The 14,089-nt window shown below is 40.3% G+C and overlaps 1 protein-coding gene across 10 annotated transcripts in view; it reads right to left on the reverse strand.

The window, feature by feature from the left end:
- The window catches only part of ELAVL4 (ELAV like neuron-specific RNA binding protein 4), a 100,801-nt gene that overhangs the window by 47,426 nt on the left and 39,286 nt on the right, over nt 1-14,089 (reverse strand). The window contains exon 1 of one of the 10 annotated variants that reach the window (XM_008640753.2): nt 13,769-14,053. The exons of 7 other annotated variants lie outside the window; for them this stretch is intronic. In XM_008640753.2, the coding sequence (XP_008638975.1) occupies nt 13,769-13,792 (24 nt within the window). In that variant the 5' untranslated portion in view covers nt 13,793-14,053. Of the gene's footprint in view, nt 1-13,380; nt 13,519-13,768; nt 14,054-14,089 lie in introns of those variants that run through there. 2 more of the 10 variants (XM_017743574.1, XM_017743571.1) reach the window with 2 other exon arrangements.

Genomic DNA, 14,089 nt, shown 5'->3' on the forward strand with positions numbered 1-14,089 from the left:
CTGCTAAAATATTAGTTCCAACAATAATGTGAAAAATACGGTATGTATAAACACAACTATTACAATTACAAACTATTACAAGCCGGAGTAACTGACACTAATCTTCACTTATTACAGTAAATGTGTGACATCCATCTACCATTACAAAGCACTGTTAATGAATCATTTGGAAAACTACCCACAGACTAAGACAGCCTTATCTCCCTATTGCATGCATAAGCAATAGCCAATGGCTTGATAAATGTAAATATACATTTTTTTATATTTAGAAAATTTGTTCTCAGCAGTCTAAAAGAAGGTCTGCATGTTGAACTGAGACTGCCACATATGTAACACTGAAAGGAGCTTGTATTGAGCAAATAATCAGCACCCATTCTTGCCGAGTTATGTATACTCCACTGACCATATTCCACAATACACAGAAACTGATTTGGCATGTATAAAAAAGTCACAATTAAGACTCTTAAGAAAAAGTGTTATTTATAGGCACTAAAGAGAAGTGTTTCTAAACATACCACAAACAATCCTTTCCTAAAATCAAAACCTGAAAAAAATTCTAAACCCCAGAAAATTCATGCAGATATATCCATTTTGAGGACTCAGAAGTCAAAAAAGTTAACTATGAATAATGAACTGTTCACAGCACCTAAATGCCAAGAAAAATGATCATGGCAAATTACACCTCATGAAGAATTCATGAGGTCTAATTTTATATTATTTCTAAGTGTTCATTAATGAACAAACTCAGAACATTCTCCCATAAAAGAGTTTAGATAAATAATGCAAAGCTCTTACTTTATCTAAAAAAGCTCTTTGATTAGCATTGCAAGTTGTTTGCTTTTACAAGTGAAAACAAATGGTGCCATGGCAGAGGTCCCACAGCCATCTCACGAAAAATGATGACAAAAGAAGAAACAAACAAAACCTCTCAAAGAAAATAAATGTAGATTCACAAAGGTTTTCCTCATACAATGAGAATCAGGCTTTAACTCCCTGCATATCTGCTCTTTTGAATGGAAGTCAGCACAGTACAAGTCTCTGTTCCCCTAGAACTTTGCTGCAGGTGAGAAAAACCCCATTTACAGGAGCTGCCTGACCAATCCGTCCACAGCTTGGCCATCTGCTGAGCCATGAATAGCCATGCCAAAGCCAGGAGATCGGTCCATGGGTATGGAGTGGAACACAAACACATCCAGGTCCCTCAGCCCTGTTCCAGCCACTGCACAAACCCACCCCACTTTAAAATGAGCGCCCACTGCTACTCACTCCATGGGGATTCAGCACATTCTTGCAGAATGAGGCACTGGATCACAAGATGTTCAGGACACATCATGTCACCTTCCCATAGGAGTGTTAAAGGAAAAGAACATGAAGTGATTTTAAGCCTTCCTTGGTTCAAAACCACAACTGCAGTCAGAGCAAAAAGCAGGTGCACCTGTACCTCACATGGGCTTTTTTCTAAGGTGACCTCAGGAGAGGCAAACAATGCTCTGTGTGCAGCTCCAGTACAGATTCTCTTAACTATAACACAACTGTCAGATTTCACTGTCAATTACATTTTTATTAAAGCTTATGTACTGCACAACTAGACTTTGCTATTATTTACCTAATAAATACATCATGAACATGAAATAAAAGAGGAAAATGAAGCTTTTTAGTCTGTCTGCCTGGAGGCAAATCAATACCCCAGAAACAAATCGTTATCTAACCCTCTGTATTTTGACATGTTCCCCACTCACATGCACTTCTACATGCTACATCTTTACCTTCCTTGGAGTAAAAGTCATATTAAATATATTTTAAATATAGATATAGCTGAAAGTCTCAGCTCAGAAAACTAGCAATCTCTGACTCTCATGGCACAGATACAGCCGTCTTAACTTGCTTTCAGAGTGTGCTGCACTCAGGTTGAAATGGCATTCAAACATTTTCAGCAAATTCACATTTATGGGTGCCACAATAATTGTACAGAGCACACAATTAATCCAAATGGAGAAGACAACAAATGCATTCATTTTAAGATGAAAGCCTCAGTTCAAATAAAGGAGAAAACTATTTTCTTTAATAGCTAAATTTATCCTGAACCAGTCCATTATAGGCTTTTGCATGAATATACTAAAACAAAATATTCTGTCCCCAATCTTCAGTGAAATGAATGCAAAGTTTATTGGCAGTATTACTTATCACAGCAGTGCATGAAGGACATAACCCATAGCAGCACCAAGTTGTGCTGTACAAATGGGCAGTAAGGCAGGGACTGCTGCTCTACCAACACAGCAACAAAAAGCAGAAAGGCAAAACCTGTTATTTTTTATTCCAGATTTTGCAGAAGTGGGAAAAAACAAAAAATCAAACCAGATGAAAGCATCTAGGCAAGCTGCTGAAGTTCAACAGTAAGCTGTGACAGCCCCATAATGCAGCACCCTATCCTCAAACCTGGCCCAATGATAAGGTACAACTCCTAACAACCTTATCAAAAAAAGAAAACCAGTATAATGATGCACCAAACTGCATTTTTTTTTTTGAGACTTTCAGATAAATGTCTCATGTTCCCATGAAATACGGGCTCTACAGTTTTGCATTTGATTTTAAGGACAAAAGGGAACGAGTAGGGGAAAGAAGTAGACATCAAAATAAGTTGCAACTATTTCAACATCAATAACTACTAGTTGAGCAGTAGGGGAAAACACTCCTGGAACTACACATCCAATAACTACAGTAAAGATACGAACAAAGACACCATAGCACACACTTTGCATAATCTCTTACTCTTCATGCAGGTACTCTGGGGGTAAGAAATTGGAGGAGGAGAACTACAATTATCATTCATACAGCTCAGCACTCTGCAAAGCTCAGAGGAAACACAGGACTGGGGAGCAGGTGCATAGACAAGCACTCCATGCACAGCAGTTTCTGGGAAGCATGGCACATTCGTAAGGACAACAATGTTTTGTCCAGAAGCAGAATATAATTATAGCTCTGTTTTGTGCATTACCTCAACTCACAAAACGTGAGGTTCTTTATGAACTTCTACTAAGCTTTACGTTCAACTATTTCCAGCTTCTTCCTTACCTCTTGCAAAGACTATGGGGAAATGATGCCTGTTGGAAACCTCAGAGATGTCTGGCTCTATTCTTCAGCGTTCTCCCAGTATCTTATTAAAGTCCACAGCAACAGCACTTGGGAAATGGTGAGGAAGAAACTGGTGTAATAGGTGATGGGCACAAAGTTGCCTTCTGTCCCTGGATCAGGCTCATCCTTTTCATTAAGACAAACGGGCTTTTGGAATGACAGCCAGTTAGCCCTTTTTAGAATTGTTTCACTAGAGTTTATGATAATTTCTACCATTAAACACAGTTCACACAATGAAGATATGGGAAAACACAGTCTTGATTTCACAGCATTCAAACACCCCTCTGGAACACAGCTGTGGAAAAAGCCATCACCGTAAACTCCAAGGAAGAAAATGGATGTGTCCTGTCTATTAGATGCATTACCCAACCAGCTCAGGTTAAAAACCCTTACAACCCTAAAAGCCACAGACTGCAGCAACAAAGGCTGGTGGCAGGGAGATGGCCTACTTCTGTCCTGGGGCACGGAAATCAAAGGCTCCTGCCCACCCGCATCTCTGGGGGTCACCAGCCGCCTCTGCTCAAAGGTCTGCACTATTTTTGAACTGAAATAAAGGCAACATGGTCAGGCTTTCAGTTCTGAAGGTACATCTATTTCCTTCTTCAATCACACTTCTACTTCTGCCAAATTCATACCAGGCAACCTTGTGCCTAAAGTTTTACAAGAGCTTTATTTTAGTTATTTCATCATTCCAGACTGCTTCTTACTCCCTCCTGGCTTTTCACTGAGGCTACTACTTGTTCTCTCAAAATGCACATGAGGGCTAAAGGAGTCCAAAAAAACAAATCTCAGCAAAAAGATCTTTCTTTGATTGACACTCCAAGCCAAAATTTGATGAAAACATCCTCTTTCTCCATGAGCTACAGTTCATTAGACTGATACCACAAAGGCAAGAGATCTCCCAGTGACTGCATTGTCCCTCTTGAAAAAAGAGACTGTGACTAACAGAAACCGTATTAGAAAGCTACGTTAACAGGGTGATAAAAAAAAAGATACACCACCAAAAGCATTAAGTACTTGAGGAAAACCCTGGAAGACTGAAGGGGGTCTCTCAAAAGCCTACATACTAGACAGTAAGATCACGGTTAAGATCAACATCTAAGATTCTCAGTCTAGAAGGACATGCAGCCTAAAACCACACTGAAATGAAAGCAAAGGAAATTGAAAGTGTCTTTTCATATTTCTGGTTACTTTCTGAATTTTATTTTTAGCTCAATTTTGTTTCCTAGTCACTACTTACTTGTTTGGTTTACTGACTATTATTGAGTTATACATTACTAATCTGTAACTGAATTCTATTACTGCCTTGGGAATATGCATGTAGCACTGTGTACTGACGCACAGATTCCCACAGGGACATACATGTTCATGTAAGAAGCAGACAGCTGCAAGTCTTCAGCTGCTGTAGACCTGTCACAATTCCACTTTGTGATTTTTCCCTTTAAGAAAATAATCTAGAATAATTTGCAACCCAGGAGTTTAGACAGTGAAACCTGTGTTATGAGCCATACTGAAACCTAAAAACATCTACTTACCAGAAGGCAAAGCAAAGCAAGGACAGCGCAGGCTCTCCGTGAAGCCTAGGAACATCCAACCCCCCACTGCTGTTATTTCTACTGAAGTTCTAGAAACAAAAAACTACAATTTTTAGAAGCCCTTAAGCAATTTAAGATTCATTAATGTTCACTGCAATAGCATTTCAGCTCCTAAGCCATAAACTCTTCTGAAAATGTTGCCCTTATATTTTTCATGCAAAGACAAGCTTATATTAAGCAGGAACGGATGGCTTAGCAAAACACATGCCCCAACCAAGATGTTTTAAGGCTCTGTCCCCAACAGGACCTTAATGAAGACACACTGCTAAATGCAATTAGGAAACAACATGTGTACATCTCAACTGCTGGCAACAGCATCTCTATGGATACTGCAGCTTGCAGGTCTAAGCGAGACAGACCCCAAAATAGAAACTATGATGTTCAGCTAAGTCCTATTGCCATCATTAGAAATGTTTGCCTGCTGCAAGCTAACTGTATTTCTCTTAAAACTTAACTGGATTAGTAATAAAAAAAATAAATTTACATCTTTTCCACAATGTACCTGTTAGTCTACAGCTCTGTACCATACTAATATTGCTTGTGGAAATAACCTTCTCATGAAACATAGGCATTCTTACTTCTGTAACATACCTACGGAGTACAAAGTTACATGAATTACTAAAAATAATATTGCCATCACCATCTTAAAGATAGTGAGCAGATAATAGAAATTGTAAACTTGAGAAATTTCTGGGAGCAAAACAAGCAGAAATCACCTTTGAATAAGCAGAGGCAGCTGTTTACTCCGATGGTCTCACAAAATAACCACCTACAAAATGGTTTGAGTGTAAGTTTTAAAGTATTGCATGGGATATCTCAGAAATGCTTAAATTCAAACCATCTCATGCATGAAAGCATCTATGCTAAGCTCAAAGACCCATTATTATAGATTAGTAATATATTATTCATCAATAAAGGACAAAATATCAAGTACAGATCTGTCACAGGTCAGGCCAACAGATCCACATGGTTTATCCTAGACAAACTCTATTAATAATCTCTTTACTACAGAAGAGAAGCACACCACAGGCCAAACCAACCACCTTCTTTCACAAAGGTAAATAAACACACCCTGAACAGCAAGAAACTAAAAACATACCAAAACTCCTCTTAAAAAGGTGAGCAGACCTCATGGATAACAATGGCCTGCTTAAAACACAATTCTGCTCAAGCACCCAACAGGAGCCAAAGCTCAGCCCCTACTGAGCTACAGGTGCTTGGGGACAGGAGGGAACCGAGACCAGCACCAGCTGTCCTGACTCCAAACTCCCCTCATTACATTTCACTTAGATGTCAAAATGCAACTGGAAATACGACAGCCACTATTAGAGATCAGCAGGGAGAAACGTCCTAAGAGCCTAAACACACGTGACTAATGCCTGAGCATTAAAAAAGTCAAACCAACCAAGTTACTGTTCTCTATTGGCTACGCTTTCCTTACAACACAGAGCAGCCACAGGCAGGTGCTTTAAACCTGGAGCTGGATCCACTTCCATCAATTTCACTTCAAATAAGTTGGTGACGAAAGCGACACTGTCATTGTCAGAACTACTACAACATCACCTAAGCACTCTGGCCACAAAGCCACTCAGCCCAAGTGTCCTGATCCAGCCTGATGCTGAAATGCTGGAGGAGAACGTGGCTCCTCCAGCGGCCACATTGGCTACGTACAGCTGCAAAGCTCCTTAATCACCACAAAGAACATCACACAAATAATGTTCACTTTTGCACTTAAGCAAAGACTAACGATGGAAATTAAACTCAGTTTCTACCCGAGCCTTTACATTTGCGAGCACTTCTTTCAGTAGTTGGGTGATGACAAGCGCAGACAATAAAAAAGGATTCTAAAAATATACTACTCTTTTTCCCTGGATTAGCATGTCTACAGTTAAATATAAACTGTGCTCTATAAATTATCAAACACAATGTCAAATTCTGAAGTGCTCTCCGGAATCTCTCGCAGAGCACACGAAATACAGAATGATAATTTTGTCCTGGCCCACTTAGTCTAAAGAACAATATGCTACTGTGCTGGATCATGGAGTTAGTTCCTATCAACGGCCACACTAAAAATGGCCACAGCCACCACCGTAGCTGCACACTGAATTTTTCAGGACCCTCTGCATCAAGCAAAGAGTTTAATTCTCTGAACAGCTGCTCTCACAGGAAGGCAATCGACAGCAACATTGTCACAGTATAGCTAGCACAGGCATATTAGGAAGAATTTCCAGCATTCATGCTTTCTGCTAAAAATCAACTTCCCCCTACTCATCTACTGCCGGTAACTTCATTTGGAACAAAGACATATTAGAACTATTTTTATTTAAGAAGCATTTATTTACATACATTATTACTTCTACGGAGTCGTGACTGTGCCTTCTGCTTTACAGAAATAACATCTTTGCCCACAAGTTCTTCTGCACATAGTAAAGCAAAAAGTCACTGACCACCATTCAAAGATCATGAAGGACCAACAGAAGATTTATACAAGTATTGAAATTAACAGTCACATTTATAAACCCTTTAAGCAGGCAGAAAACCAAATACCCCAAATACCTCTGATCCCCAAAACAGAATGTGTTAACACTCCACCACAGTGTAGTGACTTAAATATGGGTTATTTCATGCCGTTGAGTCATGAATTTCATATTATCTAACATTAAACTGCTGCTGACTATGGGAGTCTACATATCAACTGAAGGGGACTGAGAAGAGGCCTGGCCTCCCCTGCAGATTACCATTCAACTCATTAAAAAGGTTTGTTAGTACTTTGCCCATGTACTTTTTATGACCCTCTCTAACCAGATCTACTAAAAACAGGTTGACTTCCACACACACCAAGCACTTCATAGACATCAAGAGTCTTAATTAATCCATGTACTAAATAAAAAAATCCCCAATGTCAAACCTTCCAATGAAGTTCAGTCTAGCAATAATAATTCTCAAACTCACAAATATCAGTTTTGCTGTTAAGAGGAGTAGGGAAATATGGACTTCTGGCAACTGTCCTGACGAGCAGGAGCAGAGTCAGGATCCGAAATTCTGTGTCCTTGCTGGGCAATTAGACGTAACATTACAAGAGGAGGCAGCTCTACCTTAAATTATAAATTATGAGTAAACTGCTGTCTTTGCTGGTTTTCCAGAATGCAACCATGAGAGATTCTTAAAAGGAAGAAAAGCAAGGACACGCATCCTTCATCCATCATGTCCCTACAAAGGCTTTTCAAGAGCACTCAACCTGGGAGAAAATACTTGGCAGTGCTCAGGAAACCACGCAGCCTCTCCAAAGGGAAGTGCATGCAATTACAGGCCAACAGGTAGGACCAGGGCACAGTTACCTGCTCCAGCAGCAACCTTTTGGGGGCCTCTACATGGAGATCAGGTGGGACCTTCTCACCAAGTGTCCCTCAGGAAGCAAAAACCCAGGGAAGCGGTCTGGTTTTCCTTCCACGGCTTGCTGAACACCACCGGGTGCGCGGCTGGATCTGAAGGACTCGCACTACTGGAAAGGCTCCAGTGGCATTGCTGCCCTCTGCCAACACCAACATCACTTACGTGGGCACAGACGCGTTACGGGTGGAACCTTCTCGAAGCACTGCAAGCGAGAGCCACCTCCCATAGTCACTGCTGTCTGCTTTGAAACAAACACACGTTATCGCACCACCCTCACCTCCAAGGGCTCTGAATGCTCCAAAGCCACCAAATGCCACCGCCCTGACTCCGGAAAATGCTGGCGCACTTCTCCAGACTGGGAAGACTACCAGCAGCAATGTATACAGAATTTTATAGCAATTAGAGAAGTTTAATTTTAAAAGAATAAAATAAATGAAAGCTTTTTTACCCCCAGAATTCAAGGACAAATAATTTCCCATCACAACAGCACTGCTGACGCAATTGTGCGTGCCTTAGCAACAAAGGCGTACTACAGCATTTTATATACATCGTGCCTCTAAATATTGTCAAAGCCAGGTTTGTATCTTACTGTGCAACTACATCTCATTTCCAGAGAGGACACACAAAGGTTTAGCTATCCCTTTGTTTTAATTCTTTTTTTTTAATATTCTGTCTTTTCTCCCCATTTAATTAACGATTCTGAATTCTTCTCAGCATTTCCTTACTTGTACAAGATCTTCTTAGCCATTGAGGTGAAAGTCCTCACGTAAGACACTATCAAGGGTAGAACAATAGGTAAGATGCGCTCTCCGCTTCCTCCCTACTTTTTGGGGCTCTAAAGAAGCAATAATGCATCAGAAGCTCCATTAGGGAACATAGATTTTTCACTACAGAAAATAAAGCTTAACCTAACACTGCTGAGCTAATTCTTAATGAATTCATGCAAGCAGCGTAAATGCTACAAATAAGACAATGTTCGGCAGTCCCAAGAATTAACAGCATTCTTATTATAATCTCATCTGAGAGTATTTAATTTCTAACACTAACATTCCAATGCTATTGCAAACCCTGAATATTTAAATGAGTAAACAACAAAAAAAGGTCTCATCTTCAGTGCCCCAAGCTATCATCCAAAACTAGTTATAATTAAAGGTGTGAACAACAGTGTAACAAACCTGCAAAGTCAAGGTTCTGAGAAATTAATGGGCATCACACCACTGCACCAGTTCAAATTTATCACTCATTATCTCCCCAACTAGCACAGTGCTGTTTCACATATTAGTGCCTCCTTCTTTCCTCCAAGCCTTTCCTGCCTTTTCTAGATGGCTAATTTTATACAATTACTGCCTCTGACACATTGAGACCTTTTCTCCCTCCTTTCTTCTTGCTGTAAAGCTAGTGACCTAAAAAAGCCCCCTACACCTAAAATATTCTAGTATTTAAAAAAGTAAAGACTGATCATTTGAGGGGAAAAAGCAAGCAAGCAGTCTTTAAGTATCTGTTTCTCCAACATCTTCCCTCTACATTATCTCAAATAGTTAAATGCACCCAAAGGCTAAGGTGAGGTACAGGTACCCTTTAAACATGTTTTATTAGGATTAAATCTATTGTACTTGTTGAATTGAAACACTGCCCTCCTCTTCACTAAGTTCCTTAGAAAATTAAAATGTGCCTTCTTTTAAAGTTGCTCTAAGTCCTACACTGCTGGTAACTGGACATACACAGAAACAACTGGGAAGCATTACATTACACAAACGCCCTCTTCCTCCGCATCCAAATCCCAGCATTTTCCCTAACATCCATTCAATTGGGAAGGGGAGATACATGGTCATGAACACACAAAAATACGTGTGTACCCCATCTCTTCCTCCATCCTACATGGAAAGGAAAAGAGCAAGAGAAGGAGAGAAGTGCAAGGGGGAGGGGTGACTTTCCATCACAGATCAGAAAATTTTGCAAAATCTGGCCTATCCCATGCAGAGGTACCATGCTTTTTAACATCACCTCACTCACAAGAAAACTGTTTGTGCCCATTTCTCCCCCAAAACCCCAATGACATTGAAAAAATACTGCATTGCAGTATTTGCCAGTGCATCAGAGTGTATCCAGTTAGCTGTCCCCCAGACACATGAATGTACATTTTAATGTGTCCAGGCATGTAAATGAGGTGTCCAGTGGACACAGACTGCCAAAACAGACAAGTGGATTTGTCAAGTTATCTGCATCTCTCCCCCTCTCACCACACTATTCTCTGCCAGTACCCATTTCTTGCCTGGACTGTTTGCTGAAATTATCTTCAAAGTCCAAGTTCCCAAAGAAGACACCAAATTCCCCTGCCAGAATACGGGACGCAACCATACCTTATTTCTTTTGAAAAACCTCAGGGTGTGCAGTGGCTCTAGGTTATGTACCAACAGTATGACAATTACTCACAGAAAATAACCTGCATTTAATTAGTACACTCCCAGCATACCAAGTAGGAAGGTTGAGGAAAAAAAAAATTCCCTGTAACTTAGAAGATATTTAAAAAAAATAATCCATTAAATATATGTAAGATTAATACAACTGGATTTTCTTTCAATAGAGTCACAATATTTAACAGGACCAAATAAAGATGATGAAGACTATTTCAAACCCATTCAAATGGGATTTTTAAGTATACCCCTTCCAGCTCATTGTAACCATCCTTTGTCACAACAGCTCGGGCTCACTTTGAGAGAGCTCAAAAAGGTAAAATTAATAAAGAGGAAGAAAGCAAAGGAGGCAACCAAGCCAGTCACCAGTGGAGAGGCATCCCTGTATCTAACATGGGAACTTGATTAGCAGAGTACAAGGGGACAGGATTTTAAACTGATGGCTGGTATTCACATTGCATCAATAGCCAACTGTAAGATTTCCTCCTTTCTGACTAGTACACCAAGACAACAGTTTTTAAAAAAAGAAAAATGTCATGTCTAAGGACAACTACATTTTCTGTATCTTTTTGTCTCAGCAGAAAGAGGCTTTACATTTTCATCTTTTAGTATTAGCAGCAATCTTAATTCTATTTCACTAACTTAATAGCTGCTTTTCTATAGGAAGGTTTACAATGCAATCTTTTACAAGCAGAAAAAATATCACTATGAACATGCAGACTGTATTCATTAATATAATCTTAAAACAAAGAAAATAGGAAGATCGGGGCAGGAACACGTGCACCATAAAACAAGGATTACATTATTTTTAAATCTTTGTAGAAACACCAAATTGAACAGAAAATGAAAATGTAACTACTAGCTGATGACTCTTAAAACAAACAATGCAGCTGTGTATAATAAAAGGCATCCTTATTTATTGTCATGACTAAGTTAACAGATTTAGAACACAGTATCTCTGTTTTGGACAGAAGAAAAATTATTTTACTCTCACGTACAACTACAATGCATGTCAGAATGCATCTCTGCACTTGCATAGACTGTAAAATACGGAATTTTACACATGCACACACCCCCTCAAGATTTTTTTCTCCCCTCTACATTGTAAAGCAGTGCAGTTTTCAGAGGGCCATTCAATCACTTTTTCACAGAAAGGACTGCAGCAGAAGCAATATTTAAAACAAAGCAAATTAAAAGGGGGATTTAATTTTTTTATTCCTAAACAATTCAAAGTAACCCTGCACTAGGGAAAGGAATAAAGTAAAAATATCTGCAAATCCGAAGACTGAAAGAAAGGCGTGTTCTATATTCTTGCTTTGCTTCTTATGCCTCCTGATGTGTGATAGATGAGCATTTTCTGGGCAACCACATTTTTATATCTTTTACGCTACTGTCTATCACTTACTAGTCTACTACACTTTCTTAACACTTCTAGCACCACCAGCTATTTCCCATTATTGTCTGCCACTACAATTAAGAGAGCATCACAATTAACAAAATATTCAGCTGTGGTTTAAAAAGTAGAGTTGCCACAAGGAGACCGACATTAGAAGTGGATATTGCTCCAGCAGATACAGAATAGACTGTGGCTAAAGGTGGGGCCGGAGACGAAGAGAAAAATAATTTCACTATTTTTGTAAATTCTGCTCAGCGCCTAAACCCCAAAATATGGTGAACTCCCCTGAACTGATTATTCTGCCATATAACCATCTGATTTCGTAAAAATACCAATATCACTTAACACAAAATCACTGCTTAGGGTAAATTCATTCTACCTACTGTTCTCATAGGGACATTTGCTGGAAAATTCTAAGAAATGATTTGTAGAAGCTATCAGCTGTGGGAGTTCACTATTATACCTCTGTCAACTTCATTCAATATAATTTACATTTTTTTTTATACTGCCTCACAGGATTCCTTGCAATTTTTTGCACGTACAATTTCACAGCAGGGAGGGGGAAGGAAAAGAAAAGATAACCCTCTTTTGCAAAGGAGAAAGAACAGATGCTTAAAACCAGATTTCTAGAAATCACTGTAAGCCTGAGCCAGAAATGTAATTAACACCTATTTATAAAGAATAATTAAAGTTGTGACTGCCACAAAGAACAGCAGAGATAATCGAGGTAGCCCCTGCTTTTTTTTTTTTTAGATTTTTTTTTTTTACACTGTTTGCAGTATTCCCACATGATTGCCACCTGCTCCCCCACTCAGCTTCCCCTATGCTCGTTTCCCCGGCAACCTTTCATTGGCTTTTCCTCCCAGCTATCGCTTTCAGTTCGGCTGCTCAGTCTAATCTTATTTGTTTTACACCCATCAAAACAAGCAGCTAGACAAAGACAATCCTGTAAGAATGGGAAAAGACCGTCGCTTTGTTTCCCCGGTTATAATAAATATCCGCGGCAAAAGTCTGCAAAACGTTAAATTAGGGGGAAGGGGGGGTCCCGGGAGCCCCCCCATCCCGGGGCTGGCAGGAGGGCCGGGTATTGTGCGGGCGGCCCCAGCCCCCACCCGGGTCGCCCCGCTCGGCACAGCCCCGGTGCCCGCAGTTGTGTGTCTGATCATGCCATTTTGCACAATCTGTAAGGAAAAGCACAAAAGAGGGGACGAGACGAGCACGTCCAGGCTCCTCCGCCAGGAGAATATGGGCTAAAAATAGAAATACTATTTTTCACATAAATGGCTTTGACTTCTCCCGGCATTTAAAAAAGCACAAAACAACACTGCTCCCCCCCCACCACCCCAGCCCCCACCCCGACACAAAAAAAACACACCCTTCCTTCTATCCATCCACCCATCCATCCACCCATCCATCCTCGACAGCACCGGCTCCATGGGAAACGCGATACCTGGATTTTTAGAGGCGATTATTAGGTTTGTATTTAAGGCTGGTGTAATAGGAACGGAGATTAAAAGGCATCATCGGCCGCCCGCTCCGCCAGGCACACGCGGTACCATGACACCGTGACTGTCAGCAGAGACCATCCGCGCTCAACTGAAACGCAACGTTCAATGGAAACGCTGTGAAGTGCCATCGCTGCTAGAGACGGTAAATGGATGTACAGATACATATGCACACACACAGGCAGACATATCCCACCGAAAAAAAAAATATACAAACAAGGCTCTCTAATTTTATTTTATGACTCACGATCCGCCGCCCTGAACAAAAGAAATTCGCGAGGCACACGAGAAACGAGACAAAACCCCACGAGCAGGCTCTCCCCGTTCACTTACCATTTTCAAGCCATTCCACTCCATCTGTGATCACAAAGATGGACCCTTACAGCCCCTCACAGAGTCAAAAGCAAAAAGAGCGTTATGTAAAAGCTGACATTCCTTCTTACAGCGCTGCTGCCCAACGATGCAACAAAATCGACATATACTAGGCACTGCAACACATACAAGCCTCCTCCTCTTTTTATGAGGTCACGACAGGAAACTCTTTGAAATACAATATGCAGCATTTACTGAAGCTCATATAAATCACCCTCTTTTAAAATTACCATACCTATTGCGCAGTCCACCAAAAAGAAAATTACCAATCTCGAGGCTTTT

The sequence above is a fragment of the Corvus brachyrhynchos genome, unplaced genomic scaffold (assembly GCF_000691975.1).
Source record: "Corvus brachyrhynchos isolate BGI_N302 unplaced genomic scaffold, ASM69197v1 scaffold48, whole genome shotgun sequence".
In the NCBI taxonomy this organism is placed as follows: domain Eukaryota; kingdom Metazoa; phylum Chordata; class Aves; order Passeriformes; family Corvidae; genus Corvus; species Corvus brachyrhynchos.